Source organism: Poecilia latipinna, unplaced genomic scaffold (assembly GCF_001443285.1).
Source record: "Poecilia latipinna isolate Pla-1442-1.1 unplaced genomic scaffold, P_latipinna-1.0 Scaffold1601, whole genome shotgun sequence".
In the NCBI taxonomy this organism is placed as follows: domain Eukaryota; kingdom Metazoa; phylum Chordata; class Actinopteri; order Cyprinodontiformes; family Poeciliidae; genus Poecilia; species Poecilia latipinna.
Window position 1 is genome coordinate 50979 of NW_015114217.1, and position 18639 is coordinate 69617.

Here is an 18639-nt window from a genome sequence, read left to right on the forward strand (position 1 = left end):
CGAGGAATTTTAGTAATCGAGGTACTCGAATCATTCGAGGAATCGTTTCAGCCCTAATATACATGTGCAGATATCAGTTAAAGCAATAATATTAATATCAAATATCAGATATTGATCATGTAAGTCATATAGTCATCCTGCGGCAGCTTAGAGATGGAAACTTTCTCGATTTGTTTGGCCAGAAGAATCCAAACTTGTTTTAATGCACATAATCACATCACTCCGACCATGTGAGAAAAATTTTGTAAGCACACTATGGAAGACCCTTTAGTTGCAGATAAAAACGAAGCAAATTCGGTAATTCTGCCTGTTTGCGGCAAGTTGCGTTTTCTGCTGAGAACGTTTCACCCAGTTTGCCTCGTTCTTATGTAAATGACTCTAATGGCAGTTAATTAATGTACAAAACTTTGTTTTCAGTGATGCGAATGAAGTGACAGCAGACGATCCGGCTCGAGCTCAGGGCAGCAGTTTACAAAACTCTGGATTGGTAAGAAGAAAAAAAAACACTGTGGCATTTGAGATTCCTACAGATTTGAGAGTCACAAGACTGAACTTGTTGTCTGTCATGGGACATTTGAGCACATGTCAACATTAAGGTGAAAGCAGCTTAAAATGGTAAAAAAAAAAAAAAGTCAGGTTAGACTTAAAGTTAGGTTTTAAATGGGGTGTTTATAGAGCCTGTGCTATGAACACAGTGGTGAGTTTTGGGGGAATAGTTATGCCTCTCTAAGTGTTTCCTTTTCAATGAACTCTCTCTGTGTGTGTGTGTGTGTGTGTGTGTGTGTGTGTGTGTGTGTGAAGGATGAGAGTCCAGCCTCGACCCGCAGCTCTTCACCAAAGTTAGATTGGATGATTAAAAGGGGAATGGTGGGTCTGAACGCACAGCTAGCGTGCAAACGCTTGCTTTTTTTCCCTGTATTGCCATTCGAATGTGTTGTTGGTGACTTTTGTTTCTGTTTATGAAGATTTTTTTTTTATTTATTTCATTTTTTTTTTTTTTGAGGTCAGTCTCAATGGTCTGCATGTTGGTGTTTGAGCACGACCGCATTGTTTGGGACATGTCGACATTTTTTCCTCACCTCTTGAGTTTTTCTCCGTTCCTCGCTTCGGTTGGTGATGCAGTTTGAGTCTTCTGACCTTTTCGCTTTCAATTTGTGCTGGGTGGTTTGGTGGCATGATGATTCTGCTGTTTCACTTCCGGCTTCGCTCACCCTTTGCTCTACTTTTCCTCCTCAGATTCCCATCAACCAGTCCAATGTCATGGACGACGTCGAGAAATGGCTAGAGCTGGAAGACGAGGTCAGCGACCAGATCTTACGGAGTTTATGTTCCGACTGACGTGTTACACCTATTTTACTTTAGCTTAAATATTAAACACACACAGTCTTCTCTAAAAAAAATTCTACATCTATAAAACTGCAGACACTGTTGAGTCAAGCCAACTTTTGGAGAAACTTTTATCTGGTTTTTCTGAGAGATTTTTCGGTCATGTTAGAAATCTATTTCGTTTCGCTCAGTTCTGTACAATAACATACACAATTAGAAAACAGCAGATATTGTATTTGCTGGTCTTTATTGGTTTTAGTTTGAGCATATTTCTTCAGGGTCAAGGAAAAACAAACCCATGTTAGGATTTAATTTATTTTTAACAAAATCACCACCATTTGCACAATTGGTGGTTGCTCATAACAATCCCTCTGGAATAAATACAACTGGAGCATTTTACATTAAATTTCCTGGAAATTAAAGTGTCTAGAAACTTCAGTTTAATAACCCATGACTTCTGTTTTTCTGCTGTGCCACTAAACCCAGATGATGATGATGCAGATTTTATTTTATTTTCTCACCAATCTAACTCTCCAAGTTGGTTTGATATGAAGCAAAAGATGAATATTCTCCAAAGCCTCTGGCAACTAAAACATATGGCCAAACCAATTATATTTTAATGAGAGATTATTTTTGCTCCCCAAACTAAATAAATATGCTCAAATTAAAGGAGCAGTGTTATGTATTTTCCATGCACATAATGGTATTTTATGACACGATCAAGTGCCTATATTACCTTCAGTCATTATAAAAATGCTGTGTAAATATCAAACTTGACTCAGAAGAAATTTGACTTCACAATCTGACCATTTGAAATTGGGCCTCTGTGTCTTTAAGAAGCTTCTGCTCTTTCTACTACACTAGAAACACTGCAGGAATAGCAGTATAATGTGATATAAAGGTGAATTTTATATAATACGCCCCTTTAAAGGTTGGAATTTTTTTTACTTTCACTGTATAGTCATGATGCTGCAGTTAAAAAAAAGGATTTATTTGGAATCATTTTGCCAGCACTTTGACAAAACACTACAAAAAATGTAGGTGAATGAAACACAAATGTTTACTTTGTGGGTTTTTTTCTGCAATGCAGTACGACGACTATGAAGACTCAGAGGGTGTGACCAGTGAAGGTGAGAATTAAAACATTTAATTCCTGCTGGATGACTCACTGATTCTAGCTAGCATTTTATTCGGCTGCCATGGTTACCAGTGGAACCATTACATAGAAAAAACATTCTCTGATACTAATGTATGAAACTATTATTTTTAAAGCGGTGGGCGCAGTCTGGTTTGTTTTCTGATTGATAGAAATGTTGAATATGCCTGGTCACGATAACAAACGTTGCTGGACGATAAACTCTCCCGGAAGTTATCGCGATAAACGATAATGTCGTTGTTTTGGACCATTTTCCAGTAATATAATGGTACTAATGGCATAACACATTCTCAGATATTGATCATTTTTTTAATTCTACTGAATTTTTAACACAGGAACAGGAAAATAAATAAACAAAACAACAGAAACTACTGATAAAATAAATGATGAAGTCTCTGTAAACAAAATTGTCTTTCAAAAAAAGGTCTAGTTGAGACCAAAGCACCAGACTGAAGACTTTTGTAATCCAGTTTGTGGTAGAAAGAGAGAGAGAAAAGAGAAAAACAATAAATCATGCAAGTGGAAATTAGCGATATTGTTTTAATTCATCATATGATTAATTTATTTCGACAGACCTGACACCAACCATTCATTCTCCGTTTCATGCATTTCACCAGCAGATGGCGTTTTCCAGCAGGATTTAGAATTATTAATAACCAGTCAGGACGTACCCTCTCTACATTCTATGTATTCTTTTTTTTTTATTTTCCTCTCCAGTTAACCTAGAGCTGTCAGCCATGACTCAAACTCATGAATCGTGTTTTTTTTTTTTTCTTTCTTTTTTTGGCTCTCGGCAGAGTTCGACAGGTTTCTGGCAGAAAGAGCAAAAGCGGCAGAGCGCCTGCCGTCCCTGCGAGGCTCCTCACGGGACGCCAGCTACTCCGAGTCCTAAAGCCATGCGGCGCCACCAGCAGGTGCGTCCCGACTTATGATTGAGTGGAGGGTCGTTACGTGGAAGCGACACTGGAGGAACAACGCTGGACCAGAAAATGAGCTCGGAACTATGTGAAAACCATGCTGGTGAAGGAATGTTTTTACTTGAGGGTTTGTATGCGAGCAAACTTTTGCACATTTTCTATATGGTTACATTCCTGACATTCAGAGGGGAAAAAAAGATATTGTTACAAAGAAACACTTTGCAGGATATATTATGTATTATACTGCTGTGAAATGTATATATAAATATATATATATTGGTAACATGAAAGGTAAAAATACACTTTAAAAAATAATTTAAAAAACACTGTAAACTTGTAAGTGAAGCTCTGATGTAACATACTGTTATTGTTTAATGCTTCACTTTTTTTCTTGTTGGATGTGGAAAAATTCCAGATTTTGTACTTCCAGCTTTTCCGCATAATGTCAGAAATTCATGACAGATTGCTGCCAGATATTAAACTAAAGCTATTAACTGGACGTCAGAACTGTCTTGTCTTCATTTTGTTTCCTCCAAATCCAAACTGTCACTGTTATTTTCATCTTCTGTGGTTCATGTTGTTTCACTTCAAAACAGTGGTTGTGGAATCTTGCACTATGAGCACACTTCAAAAAGGTCGAAGTTGGGTCAAGAAAAAAAAAGAAAAGAAACATAGCATTATCTTATTGTATTTCAATTCAGTCCAATTAAATTTTCCCACGTCATACATGTCATAGCAACTGTCCTAAAGCAAAACTTAAAAGCAAAAAAAATATATATATATATATATATATATATGTGTGTGTGTGTGTGTGTGTGTGAACAAAGGTTTACAAAAAGAACAAACCAGAATTAAAATGACTGAGCGCCATCATGCTGCCACCAAAAGAAGCTCATTTCAAGAATTCATAGATTTCTTTGATTTATTTCTCTCTGTGTTTTATCCCAAAAAAATTATGAACCAGTTTTGTGTTGTTTTGCCATTGGGTAGCATTTTTTCCCCAAAAAATGAACAAGTAATTAGAAACTGCCATTTTCTGATAACACTAAAAATGTATTTCACTGTTCCATCAGTCTTTTAAAAATAAAAGTATTACACAGTGTGTTATATTTTAGGAACCATAAATGTGATGTGGGAAAGAAAATGCTTTAAGCCTAATATGTTACACTTAAGGGTCACCGTGAGGTCATGTTTATGTTTGCGTGTTAGGCTAGTAAGGAAGATGTACCCAACATTGTTATTAGCTACACCTCGTGCTAAAAGTTATTACTGTTAATAATGCGTTTTTATAGTAAACAAACAAACAAAAAAAACTCCGAATTATTTTCATGATAACGAATTATTTACTGCTGTAGTTTATCTCACAAACGCCCGGCTACCGAAGCATAACTTGATCAAAAAGCTCTGAGTCTGATTGGACGAAAAGACCCACCTGTTAAGCTTCTGCGACATATGATTGGTCCAGAGCAGATACACCCATCAGCAGTAGGTGACGCAATCGCGCCGACTTAGAACCTCAACAGCAGTTCAGCGTGACATCAAAGAAGCGACATGTCTCTCGGCAAAGCAGTTCGGAGTTTGATTAAACCGGCCCGGGGGCTCCTGGCGTCCTCGGAACCGGCTCTGAAACGGAGCTACGCGGCTGTCTCTGAGGCCAGAGCAGTGCTGGAGCACGAGCTGGACTCCATCCGAGCCGCAGGCACGTGGAAAGCGGAGAGGATCATTACCTCCAAGCAGGGTCCACAAATCAACGTGGAAGGCAGCCGTGGCAGTGAGTGCTTTCTGGTTACCTTATCCACAAGTTATATAAAGTAGTAACCTGAAAAACCAGGCTCACTGAAGGGGGCTGTGCTCAGCTTTAGTTAAGTTCACAAGTCAAATTCAGTCCAAGCAGTCCAGGAGTTATTTAAAAGTCCTGCTTCCGTCCCACGAGCCTTCTCGAAAAGTAGATTTACTTGAGCAAAGCACTCACGATTTCACAACAACACGAGCACTACTTCTGTTTTAGTAGAGTTTACTTTTATAGCACCTTTCCCAAGGGGCTTCACAAACTGTTCAAAGATAAAAATGGAATTATAATTTGGCCAAACACGGCAAAGAGCAAATAAAAAGGTATCTAAAGAAGGTCCTACAAATTTTAATTTAACTGTTTATATTTCTATACAAGAAACTTTTAAAATCTGCAACTGACTGCATAAAAAGCAGTGCACACATTTTTTTTTCAGTTTTGTTATGATGTCTTTTGTGTAAACTGTAGACTGATTTATTTATTTTTCTTGGGGAAAAATTAAGCTTTTTTTGTAACGAAGAGTATAAATTATGCATTTTCTTTTCAATAACAGATATACAAAGCTAATAAAACTATTAGATTGTGAAATGCTGTATGCATTAACATAAAATAAACGTCTTTTTTTTTTTTTAGAAGAAACACTGCTGGAAAAATGCTGAGTGCTTTGTTTTTATTATGAGTTGATGACATCACAAGAGGCACTACAATTGATGGGGTGGCCATTTTACCATTTTGCACCTTTTGATCTCTGTACCTGAGTTGTCCTGGTTTTGAAGTAATTTTTGTTTATTTGATGTTTTATAATATAGATATATGTTGCTAATGAATAGCGTCTACCAGTAGGAGTTAATTTATTTTAATGGTTATTTTACGCCATATTTTCTAGGAGTAGACTGGTCCAGAAGATGATCAGAACCAGAATACAATGTTTACACAATCAAAACTATGCAACTACTGAATGAAATTGCATGGCAGGTTTTAACATTTTTACGACAATTTCGTTCTTAGATATAAATATTCCTTTTGAGGGAGGAATGTGATGTAGAAACATGGGCGACAAAAAGACAAAAGAATAAAGAGAAAAATAAAAAACCTGATCAGTTGCCTTCTGTGATGTCATCAGCAGCATGTGTGTGAAAAAGCTTGTGTTTTTTAAGATGACAATTTTATTTTGGACAAATATTTTAAAACAAAGCAAAATGAATATAAAAACTGACAGCTATGATGTCCTACATATTATGAGTTTAATTGATTTTTATGAAAATGACAGTGAGTGTAGCTTTAAATAATCAAATATCTTTGACTAATCAATTGACACCACTGTCGTAGATTTTGTTCTGTTTGATGCGGAACCGTCTCTAGCTCACGCTCAGTTTCCATGGCAGCAGCTCTAATCTCTGCCTTGTTACTGTCCTGCTAGCGAAGCACATCCTCTGTGGTGTTGTTGATGTTTCTGCTTTGACCCCTTCCCAGACATTGACCCCGCTTGTTTCAGGTCATGACCCAACATGCGCGAAACTGTCACACGTGAGAAACATCCAGTCTTTTACACTCTCACTCTTCGTTATGTATCGATTTGAGGACTTGTTCGCATCGTTTTTTGCGAAATTACTTATTCCTCTTTTTTTTTTTTCCTTTTCTTTTTAAACATCGTGTTTTAGGTATATTGAACTTCTGCGCTAACAACTACCTGGGCCTGTCCAGTCACCCGGAAGTGGTGCAGGCGGGAATAGAAGCGCTGAAGACGCACGGCGCTGGACTGAGCTCTGTGAGGTTCATCTGTGGGACGCAGGTAAGGCGGTGGTTAAAGCATTCAGAGCCAGAAAACCGATACATTCTTATGTCGTTTCTGGGATTTATAGAGCAACATAAAAACATGCAGTGGGAGGACATTGATGCATCATTATGAGCATTTTCTTCTTATGAAGATGTGAAAAATGCACTTTGTTCGATTTATCTTGGTATCCTGCTGAAAACAAAATTCATATATGGAGGACTAATCCTGCCAAAATTGGCAGGAAATAAATGGCTTGATAAAGTAATTAATGTGCCTAATCTTGCATCCAAAAAAATACAAGGACATTCTTTAGATTAGTTTTTTTTATCTCAATGAGTTTTTCATTTCCTGGTTTAATAAAAGTTTTAAAAAAATAAGAGCATTCCCAACTTAATTTATTATTTGTTGTGACATAAAATAATGTTTGTCATTTTCAACATTATTTCATTTTCCATTTCTTACCAATCTCATAATTTTATTTTTGCTCCCTTCCCCTTGTTTTATTTTACATCTTCCAAAGTGAACATAATAATAATAATAACAAAATCTGTAAATAAACAAAGGAGAAAACAGGAAGGGAGAACATGCAAAGTGGAAATATTAAAGAAAATAAATCAATGTATGATTCATTTTTTTAAGTGACAGTAAATAAAAAATAAATACAGAATATGAAAAAAATAATTCTGAAATAAAATGTGACGGAAAATAAATTTTTAGATTAAATTAATACAGAAGATGCAAGTGAGGAAAAAAATAAATTAATAAAACAAGATTGGAAATAAAATGGAAATTTATGACTATTAATGCTGTTGAAAAAATGATAAATATTGATTCATGTTGCGCTGTATAATCAAAGTTTTCAGTTTTTGCATTCAAATTCAAAAATATTTTATTGATTTGACATAGAAATTACATTGTGTAACAAATTTTAATTCAAGATTCTTAGTTATTGCAGATGGTGATGCAATAATCATTGGAAGGGAATATCCTGTAGCAGTCTGTATTACAATGAATCTGAAGCAATTTATTTATTTAGTAATTTGTTGATTTATATTTTTACAGCAAATTTGGCAAATCCCTATGATGTTTAAGTTTGTGGCTGTTATTTTTGCCAGGTCGCCGTTTGGTTTCATAACTGTAAAACAGCTTTTTTTTTCTTCTCTTCTTTAAAGAATCTGCATAAAAATCTGGAGCAGAAGCTGGCCGAGTTTCACGAGCGGGAGGACTGCATCCTGTACGCCAGCTGTTTCGACGCCAACGCCGGGCTGTTTGAAGTACGTCTACTCGCCGCTGCCAGAAACAAAAAGAAAAACAACAAAAAAGAAGCATTGCCCTCTGTGGTCAGTCAACGTGAACTAACCTCTCGCAGGTCCTGCTGGGCCCCGACGACGCCGTGCTGTCGGACGAGCTCAACCACGCCTCCATCATCGACGGGATCCGCCTGTGCCGGGCCAAGAGGCTGCGCTACAAACACATGGACCTCAGTGACCTGGAGGTCAAGCTCAAAGAGGCTCAGGTGTGTCTTAAGATGCCAGAATATATTGATAAAACCCTTTAAAGATAGGAATAAATGGCTGTCTCTAAATTCGATGAGTACTTCTTAAAATAATATTCACGAGGAATTTTGCAATATTTGCACTTATTCTATGGTTTTAGATTTTATGGTATTGTCAAACACCACAACTATAACTTGACATCAAGTGAGGTTGAGGCAGCAGTTTTATAAAAGAAACACTACCACCTGCAGGCGGGAGTTGGCATTACTTAAGCCCAATGTTTTTACCATTTTTGCAAAAAGAAAAAGGTGCAACAAACTTAGTTACTTTACCTTGGTAACTTGGATTAACTTGAACTAGAAACAAAAAGATAAATATCTACTTAGTGTAGTATTGGTGGTGGGGGAAAAAAAGGTCACAACTCAAAAATGGTTTATGATTGATTTGATATATTTTCATAAAGGAATGAATAACCTTTAGACTGAAGTCACAAGTGGTAGTTTTTGAAAACAATTTATGAAAATGGCTGAATTATGTCAAACCTGATCTTGTGTAATTATCTAATTTCACCTTTTTTGTATTTTTTTCCCACTGATCTTGCAGCTTGTTAATTCAAGTGTGCTTGATATGCATAAAAACTAAAAATAATTGAAACAAAACAAAAAAGTCAGTTATGCATTAACGTGAAAAAAATATGAAAGATTTTGCATGAATTTCCACGGTCGCAGAATCGTGTAAAACCGAAGCGACCGATGTCATCTGGAGTCCAGAGGGCCACGTAAAAAGCTGCGGCAGGCCGTATCTGGCCCTCCAGCCTCGACTCCGACACGTGATCCCGAGGCTCTCGTGTGTTTTCCCTCCTCAGTCTTCTCGGATGCGCCTGGTGGTGACAGACGGCGTCTTCTCCATGGACGGAGACGTGGCTCCGCTGCGCGGAATCTGCGACCTCGCCGAGCAGTACGGGGCCATGGTGTTCATAGACGAATGCCACGCCACCGGTTTCCTGGGGCCCCGGGGCAGGTGAGGCACAAATAAAATCAACTGAGATGCGCAGCTGCTGAAGATTCAGACACTTGGAATCATGCTTTGCTCTGTTTGGAAGAAAAAAAAATGGAAATATTGAGAATTTGAGTCATTTTTTGGGGGAGATTTGTCACTGAAAGGCGACTAAACGACCGTGTTTTGGTGTGCAGAGGGACAGACGAGCTCCTGGGAGTGACGGACAGAGTTCAGATTGTGAACTCCACTCTGGGAAAAGCTTTGGGAGGAGCAGCAGGTACGTCTGCTTCACTGTGGACATTTAAGTTTCTCCACTGCATGAATATTATAAACAGATTTTGTTTAAATATGTTGAAAAATGGGAAGACTGGAGGCTGGGATCACAATTAAATGTAAACTCAAACATCAAGTGAGGCTGACTCAGCAGTGTTGTATAAATAAGAGCCGCTGCCTCCTGCTGGTGGGAGTTGGCATCACTTGAACCCATTAGCTCAAAAAATACGTGGATCGTATTTTTTTGGGGGGGGGGGGGGGGGGGGGGGTTTTTTGTGAGCAGAAATTCTAAAACTCTTTTGCCATGTCTTCTCCCTCAGGTGGCTACACAGTCGGCCCCAAGCCCCTCATTGACCTTCTCCGGCAGCGGTCCCGGCCCTACCTGTTCTCCAACGCCCTCCCGCCTGCCGTGGTGGGCTGCGCCACCCGCGCCGTGGAGCTGCTGCTCGCCTCCAACGAAATCGCACAGAGCATGACGGCCAAAACCATGAGGTGCGTTTTGAACCTGCAGACATTATGACAACTTCTCCTCCATTTTTAGCTGCGTTTCCATCGCAAATGTGAGCAAAACTTTGTCAATATTCCGCTAATATCGAAAAGACTTTGATGATTCCATTCAATAAGAAATTATTTTTCTTGTTTGAGTTCTCATGAAACTTTAGTTTATGACTTTATTCTTGTATTATTTCGACTTTATTGTGATGTTAAATGTTCATAATAATTTAAAGTCCATTGATCTTTGAGAATGTGTTCTTACATTATGCCACTAGCATAATTATACTTGAACATGGTCTCAAAACAACAATATTATTGTTTATCGCGGTAACGTCTGGGCCAATTTATCATCCAAAAAACTTTATTGTGACAGGCCTACTGACATCACTCTGAACTATGGAAACACAAGGAGAGCATTAATGGAAAAAAAAATCTAAATTTTCCCCATAAAATAAGAAAAGATTGAAACCCAAAAATTCGATTAATCGCTAAAATCTATTTATTGCCCAGTCCTACCCTGATAATTCCAATTTTGACAATACCAATTTTTTATTATATTTTCTTGACTGGCAACATTGGAGTGAGTATTGTCAACAAAAAGGGGATTTGCTGATTTTCATGCCTGAAGGTAGACATTTTAGTATCAGCCCAATTAAGAAAATCGATCTCCCCAACATATTTATCTTTAAATCTCCTCTGATCATCGTCCAATCAGGTTCCGGAACAAGATGACGCAGGCGGGCTTCACCATCGCAGGCTCCTCCCACCCCATCTGCCCCGTGATGCTGGGCGACGCCCGGCTGGCCTCTCTGATGGCCGACGACATGCTGAAGCACGGTGAGTGGAACCACCCGAGGCGAAACCCACAGCGGGTGGGCGCTGACGCAGAACCTCGGCTGACGACCCGTCTTCCTCCTCTTCCTCCTACCGCAGGGATCTACGTGATCGGCTTCTCCTACCCGGTGGTGCCCAAGGGCAAAGCCAGAATTCGGGTTCAGATTTCGGCGGCCCACACCGACGACGACATCGACCACTGCGTGGACGCTTTCATCCAGACGGGAAGGAAACACGGCGTCATCTCCTGAAGGAGGAAGAGGAGCAAACCGCTCACGCTGCCTGTTACTGACGGAGACATTAGTTACGCCTGCAGGTCGATGAGAATGAATGTTACCTTTTTGTGTTTCTGCCGGAGCGTAGGTGTTTATATTTGTAACAGTAAGGGCTGAAAATCCAACTTCTGCTGCATTATGTCTTATAAGAGAGAGAATGTTTCTCTGGGATCCGTGAATGTGATTTTTGAGTGATTGTTAGTGATGTTTGACAGCTAATATAATAATGACTTAATAGGTTGTTTTATGCCAAAACAATAAACTTGTCTTTTGAATTTTAAAAATGTTTTTTTTTGTTAGCTGCTTCTGCTTCAGTACAGGAAAACATATCATTGAATTATCAAGCAGAGATTTGCGATTCTGCGTACGTTTGTATTGGTCTGATATCAATACCACCAAATACTGATACTGATACTTTTTATTACGTACGTTTATGTCACAAACTTCTGTAGTTTTAGGTGTTTCTTTGTTTTCAAACGCTCTGCACATCTTGTAAAAGTCTGCGAAATGACCCTTTAGCAGCAGCTGGAAGATTCAAATGAGACTGAAAAATGTGGCAAAACAGCTGATCAGAACATCTGATTTAATTTGTAAAAAAAATATGTAATGAGTCAGGAAAACATAAAATTTTGTGCAAAGTCAGTTTTTTTAAATACAAAAACAAAAAAAAAATAACAGAATAATTAGGCTCACTGTAACATAAACTGCAGATCTGGATCTGCTTCATTTTTGGTTAAAACATGTCTGCTTTTCATTTAGTGAAGTAACAGAGTATCAGAGACATTACTCAAGAGTAGTAATATCACTCAAATGTAAAAAGTATGACCTTGAACTAAATCAGCTGAAATAAAATTGACTTTAAAGAAGCTTGAGGGAAAAAATGCAAACAGTACAATGAAATGTAGTACAATGGCAGCCACTGGGGGTTACAATGGCTTAAGTATTTGGTGGAATATCTAATAGTTTTGATATATTGTTTGAGTAATTTTTGATTAGTGAAACGGCATTTGTGATTATTTAATTTGGCTAAGTTTAAATAATTTAAAATAGTTTTTCTGTTGTCAGTGAAATAATATAAGTTCAAAGCAAAGGGAGAGATGCGGTTCAATACAAGTAGAAGTCAAAAAGCTGAAAAACATTTCCAAAACTATGAAGAGAAAGAGCAAGACCAGAAATAAATACATCAACTAAAAGTTAACTCGGATCTTTTTCACCTTTATCTCCTTGAGCACGTGCTGGTCTGTAGCTCCGCCCCTTTCGTTGTCTATTTCGCGCCATCCTTGTTAAACCCCTCCTCCCGCCTCATGACGCGCCTTCCGTTACACTTTTTTTTAACCAATAGAAAAAGGCGCCGTTTGTTTCCACCAATCAGCGGGCAGCAGAGGCGCGTTGGTGAAAGCGGTTCGCGGGAAAGTCGACAGGAAGTCACTCAGTTGTTTCCCGCGAAACTCCCCCATCTGTCCAGCTTGGTCGCCCGGCTTCGGTTCCTCTCTTCGGATTATTATTTCTTAACTCTATTTTACTGTCGCCGCTGCGTTCACCGAGCTCACCGCAGGATGTCTGGCTTCGACGACCCCGGGGTTTACTACAGCGACAACTTCGGAAGAGGAGAGGCTCCCGGCGGGGACGAAGGCGGACAGAAACGCGTCCAGATCAAGAAGAGGTTCCGCGAGTTCCTGCGCCAGTTCCGAGTGGGAACCGACCGGACCGGCTTTACGTACAAATACAGGTGAATATTGTGGCAAAGCAAATCATCAAAATAACAATAATGCAATCGCAAACTCTTGTTAAATTGACTTTTCTGTAGATATTTATTGCAAACTTACAAAGTTAGGCATTGTTGGATGTTTAGGTGAAGAAATAAGGTTTAAGAAGGAATTAGGAGGCATTCTTTGTGACAGACCTGTTCTGGATCAGGACAAAAGAAAGAAAAAAAAAAAATCTGTCTTTGATCCACTTCAGCAGACATAGCCGAAGTTGGCTTCCGATTTCAACTAAATAGCCATTACACCTATTTTTCACTGCCTCGAGTGGCTTTAGTCTGTTCTAGTTTAACAACTGAAATACTTAGACACTTCAGACTTTGTCTAGTAGTGAAAAATTAGGTGGAATTGCCCTTTAGTTGCAATCAGAAGCCAACTTCAGCTTCATTTTCAGCAGGGGGTAGTTTTTCCAAATACCCAAAGCCACTTTCAGAACCACCATTGATTGTGAAGTCATTAAATCTGGACTTCTTTTAAGGACAGAAAGCATTTGTGGAAATGTGGTAATGCCAGTAAGAATGTGGTTGTTATAGAAACAACTGCTTCACAACAGAAATAATCCTGAGTGTTTTTAACGGACTTCATAAACCAGGGATGAGCTGAAGCGGCACTACACCCTGGGGGAGTTCTGGGTGGAGGTGGAGATGGAGGACCTTGCCAGCTTCGACGAAGATTTGTCCGACTGCCTTTACAAGCTGCCCACTGAGAATCTGCCCCTGGTCCGTTCTTATTTTAATTTTTTTTTTTTTACATCACAGCGATTTCTTTCTCCTCACATTGATAAAAAAAATTTTCTTCTTTAAATTGCAGCTGGAGGAAGCTGCCAAAGAGGTAGCGGATGAGGTGACCCGTCCCCGGCCCGTTGGCGAGGAAACAGTGCAGGACATCCAGGTCATGCTGAAGAGCGACGCCCATCACGCTTCCATTCGCAGCCTCAAGGTTTTTATCAAAGATTATTTGGTTTGATTAAAAAAAAATCTTAAAAGGTGACTTTAAAGGGTCAGTATTATGTAAAATCTACTTCTTTGAGCTTTACATCATGTAAAAATGCTATTCTCTCACCAAAAACATACCTGGATTGCCTTGATTCTTTCATGCATGTTTGAGAAATCCTTTAATCTCCATGGCAACTATTCAGCTGTGCAAAACGCCTGCAAGGACCTAGCCCCAAATTTGAAAAGGCTCCTCCTCAGAGAGTTGCAGTTTCCAAGTTTCTGTCTCACAGAGCAGCCATTCCCTACAATGTCTCTACCCTGCTCCTTCAAACTAGCCAGTAGCAATTAGCAAACACTTCTGCTGAGCTCATTATAGGAGCTACTTCTTAGTGAAACGTCGGTAAATACGCTGTTAAAGGGTTAACAGAGGAGCCATGTTGTGATGACTTCCTGAAGGTGGAGACTCAGAAAGAGCAGGAGCTTCTTAAAGAGACAGAGGCCCAATTTCAAGGCATTAAATTACAAATTCAAATTTCTTTTAAGTCATATTTGACATATATAGCGTTTTTCTAACTACTGAAAGTAACACAGTTACTCAATTGTGCTGGAAACTGATACGATGGAAAACACAAAATACTATCCCCTTAAGACTTTATAGAGACACCGTTTATTGAAACTAACAACATTCTTCTTGGCGAAATCGCATCAGTTCAGTAATATCGTACGAAAAAATGCCTGTATCACACCCCTTTAATCATGAAATCCTCCCGTGTCAGTCGGAGCAGGTGTCCCGCCTGGTGAAGGTGCACGGCATCGTCATCTCGGCCACGGCCGTCAAGGCGAAGGCCACCAAGGTGTGCCTGCAGTGTCGTGGTTGCCGCGGCGTCCTGCCCAACATCCCACTGCCACCGGGCCTGCAGGGCTACGCTCTGCCGCGCAAGTGCAACAGGTGAGTTCAGGGTTGGGGGAGAGAGAGAAAGAGAGAGAGAGAGAGAGGGACCCCTTCCAGCTGCGCCTCACGCTAAACGTCGCTAAACTCTCTCTCTCTGTCTGTCTGCGCTCAGTGAAAACACCGGCGGGGTGAAGTGCCCCGTGGACCCGTACTTCATCATCCCAGACCGCTGCGTCTGTGTGGACTTCCAGACGCTGCGCCTGCAGGAGGCGCCGGACGCCGTGCCGCACGGGGAGATGCCCCGTCACATGCAGCTCTACTGCGACCGGTAGGGGGCGCCAGCGGCTTTCCGCTGCGGTTACATTCGAGGCAACGTGTCCTGCAGAAGCAGGTTCAATGTTGTTCTTTTTTCTTTTCTTTCCTTGTTTTCCCCCAGGTATTTGTGCGACCGGGTGGTGCCCGGCAACAGGGTGACCATCATGGGGATCTACTCCATCAAAAAGGTGGCCGCTCCCAAGAAAGCAGTCAAAGAGAAGGGCGTCGGCGTGGGGATTCGCTCGTCCTACCTGCGAGTGGTCGGCATTCAGATGGACACGGAGGGAGCAGGTGAGTTCATCGCCACGCCAACCACCAGCTACACGCGTTTTACTCCCAAACATGAACTGAAATCTGTGGTTATAAGTTTTGAAAAAGTGAAAGTTGGAGGATTTTCAGTAGGAGCGCACCAATTAAATCGGCCCAGATTTCCTTAACTTTTGGGAGATCGACCGATACTTTGGCGAGAAACCGATTTTCTCGACCCCTGCAAAGGTCTGGAAATCAGCCACTGTTCCCTTTGGAGCCCAGTGAGGGCCCCCTCCCCCACACCCCACCAACTATTGCCAACTTGGCAACATTACAAAGAAAAAAAAAATAAATCGGCATTGGCCACAATCAGAATCGGTGCACCATCTACTTTACAAAACTTTTGAAATGCTTTGGATGAATTTCTGCATACTACATCATCTTCTTTTTTTTTTTTTTTTTTTTTTTTTCCCAATTCCCTCTAAATTGTATTTTATCTTCGTCCTGCTCTCTGCCCGCTCCAGGCCGTGGCGCCACCGGCTCGGTGTCTCCACAGGAGGAGGAGCAGCTCCGGTCGCTTGCCGCCTCTCCCGGCATCTACAGCTCCCTGGCGAGCTCCGTGGCTCCGTCCATCTACGGCAGCGACGACCTGAAGAAAGCCATCACCTGCCTGCTGTTCGGCGGCTCCAGGAAGAGGTGAGAAGCCCGACCCCGTCCTCCCCCCCCGCTTTGCTTCGGGGTCCGGCTTCTCTCCGCGTTTGACCGTCTCGGTGTCGTCTCCTCCAGGCTGCCCGACGGCCTGACTCGCAGGGGCGACATCAACCTGCTCATGCTGGGAGACCCCGGCACGGCCAAGTCTCAGCTGCTGAAGTTCGTGGAGAGATGCGCACCGATCGGGGTAGCCGTCGTTTCCGCGGCGCCGCAACAGGACCGGGAAGGATGAGCGATGCGAGACTGAGCCTCTGCGTCTCTGTGGCCCCCGCAGGTTTACACGTCCGGGAAAGGCAGCAGCGCCGCCGGGCTGACGGCCTCCGTGCTGAGGGACCCCGCCACCCGAGGATTCATCATGGAGGGCGGCGCCATGGTGCTGGCCGACGGGGGAGTCGTCTGCATCGACGAGTTCGACAAGGTAAGGCGCGAACGAGTTCTGGTGCAGTTCTTATGTTTGAGCCAGAATGGAGCAAAACAGGAAACTTACTTTCATCACTTTTCTCATAAACTTTTGGGGTTTTTTTAATTGAGAAAGGTGGTTGATTATCAGCTGACTCAGTGAAGGTTTTACTAGCACTCAATAAAAGTAAGTGTATTGGATGTTTGAGTGTAATATGACAATTTTAAGTTTAATAGAATAAAGTAAGTGGACTCATACGGAAGAAGATTAGAGCCACTGGAAAAAACGACTTTAATCTCAGATTCTGACTTTCTTTTGGAATTCTGACATTTTTTTGACTTTAATTGTCGAAATTCTGACTTGATCTCAGATTAAAGCCAGAGTTATTTTTTTTCTTCTTCTCTTCTTATAGTGGCCCTAATCCTCTTCCATAGATTTAAGATGTTTTTTGATAATTAAATATTATTGGTGCTTAATTTAAATAAGCTATGTTCTTTTTTTTTAAATCAATATCAGTTTTATGTCACGTTGGGGATCAGTCAGCAAATCATCCCACACTGCACATCGTATGCTGCCTTATTCCACAGCAGCCACCGTTAAATATTTCTATGAAGTCATTTTTATGACGTCCAATGTTTGGGGAAAAGTGAAAGTTGTGTTTTTGTCTCCCAGATGAGAGAAGACGACCGAGTGGCGATCCACGAGGCCATGGAGCAGCAGACCATCTCCATCGCTAAGGTGTTTAATCGGAGACTACGGGTTAAAATACAAAACCGCCGTTGAGAGGGGAAAGGGTTGCCGTGGTAACTTGACATCTGTGCTCCTCCCAGGCCGGTATCACCACCACCCTGAACTCGCGCTGCTCGGTGCTCGCCGCCGCCAACTCTGTGTTCGGTCGCTGGGACGACACGAAGGGCGAGGACAACATCGACTTCATGCCGACCATCTTGTCTCGCTTCGACATGATCTTCATCATCAAGGACCAACACGACCAGCAGAGGGACATGGTGAGCGCTGCGTTTCTGTTGCAAATGTCCGATGTCCTGCTAATGTGAAAACCCCCCCCACAATTTTACAATTGTGTTGTTTCTGTTAAATTAGAAACGCAATTAAAACCTAACGTGAATAAGTTTGTTCACGCAATAAGTCACTAAAAAACATCATCTTCCTGTCGTCTTCTTCGTCATTTCCTCCAGTAGTAACATCCGGTTCCAGGCCCGTGTGATGCAAAAAAAGATTAGCGAAATAAATACATTTTGATATGGCCAAAAAAAAATAAAAAAAACACCTCGTCATATTGCAAAAACAAAATTGCTGTGATTCTGTTAAGCAACCTCATTTTCGTAATTTCAATTTATTCAATTCCACGGTCAATGGAGATGCAGACATTTTTGCTAACAGTTTAGGTGTTAGACCCTGAAAAGAGACCCGTTTTACTGTGTCACTGAGGTCACTTAGATGATGGTCCTTCATCCTACAGTGAATGTAAACTTTTGACCATCACCATCAGTCTCACTCTGACTTCGACTGCAGACTCTGGCTCGCCACGTCATGAACGTCCACCTGAGCGCCCAGACGCAAACGGAAGGTGTGGAGGGCGAGATTCCTCTGGCCACGTTCAAGAAGTACATCGCCTACGCCAGAACGTGAGCGCTCCCTGCACCGTGTCTGTCTGAGTGAGTTGCGCCCCCGCCAGCCACACGGAGAACATAAAGTGTTAGTGTCTGCGTGTGTTTGGCAGTAAATGCGGCCCTCGGCTGTCGGCGCCGGCTGCTGAGAAGCTGAAAAACCGATACGTGGTGATGAGGAGCGGCGCGAGGGACCACGAGAGGGAGTCGAACAAGCGGCCCTCCATCCCCATCACCGTCAGGTGCGTGACCTTTCTAGCGCATTCTGTTTTATATTTATATATATATATATATATATATATATATATATATATATATATAATTTTTTTTTTTTTTTTTTTTTTTTTGGTTTATTTTTCCTCTTTTATTTACTCAACCGCGAGATTAGGGTCCTTGCCCCTGTTTGCAG

The 18639-nt window shown here is 41.2% G+C and overlaps 3 protein-coding genes across 6 annotated transcripts in view; all 3 read left to right on the forward strand.

Moving 5' to 3' along the window:
- Positions 1–3898, forward strand: part of tom1 (target of myb1 membrane trafficking protein) — a 22974-nt gene extending 19076 nt beyond the window's left edge. For 3 of the 4 annotated variants that reach the window (XM_015059119.1, XM_015059116.1, XM_015059117.1), the window contains 5 exons: positions 418–487; positions 802–867; positions 1237–1299; positions 2417–2456; positions 3280–3898. In XM_015059119.1, coding sequence (XP_014914605.1) covers positions 418–487; positions 802–867; positions 1237–1299; positions 2417–2456; positions 3280–3374 — 334 coding nt within the window. In that variant the 3' untranslated portion in view covers positions 3375–3898. The remainder of the gene's footprint in view (positions 1–417; positions 488–801; positions 868–1236; positions 1300–2416; positions 2457–3279) is intronic. The other variant, XM_015059118.1, reaches the window with a different exon arrangement.
- Positions 3899–4870: 972 nt separating this feature from the next.
- gcat (glycine C-acetyltransferase) lies at positions 4871–11621 on the forward strand. Its single transcript, XM_015059130.1, has 9 exons — positions 4871–5170; positions 6850–6980; positions 8138–8239; positions 8335–8481; positions 9327–9481; positions 9655–9737; positions 10054–10225; positions 10944–11065; positions 11162–11621. The coding sequence occupies exons 1-9, from the start codon at positions 4951–4953 to the stop codon at positions 11311–11313; spliced, it is 1284 nt and encodes a 427-aa protein (XP_014914616.1). The 5' UTR covers positions 4871–4950; the 3' UTR covers positions 11314–11621.
- A 1050-nt stretch (positions 11622–12671) lies between these two features.
- mcm5 (minichromosome maintenance complex component 5) overlaps positions 12672–18639 on the forward strand; it is a 10774-nt gene continuing 4806 nt past the window's right edge. Inside the window, exons 1-13 of the mRNA XM_015059132.1 lie at positions 12672–13066; positions 13693–13819; positions 13911–14039; positions 14812–14984; positions 15100–15255; positions 15364–15533; positions 16016–16187; positions 16278–16389; positions 16477–16620; positions 17275–17340; positions 17433–17609; positions 18136–18248; positions 18344–18472. Coding sequence (XP_014914618.1) covers positions 12894–13066; positions 13693–13819; positions 13911–14039; positions 14812–14984; positions 15100–15255; positions 15364–15533; positions 16016–16187; positions 16278–16389; positions 16477–16620; positions 17275–17340; positions 17433–17609; positions 18136–18248; positions 18344–18472 — 1841 coding nt within the window. The 5' untranslated portion in view covers positions 12672–12893. The remainder of the gene's footprint in view (positions 13067–13692; positions 13820–13910; positions 14040–14811; positions 14985–15099; positions 15256–15363; positions 15534–16015; positions 16188–16277; positions 16390–16476; positions 16621–17274; positions 17341–17432; positions 17610–18135; positions 18249–18343; positions 18473–18639) is intronic.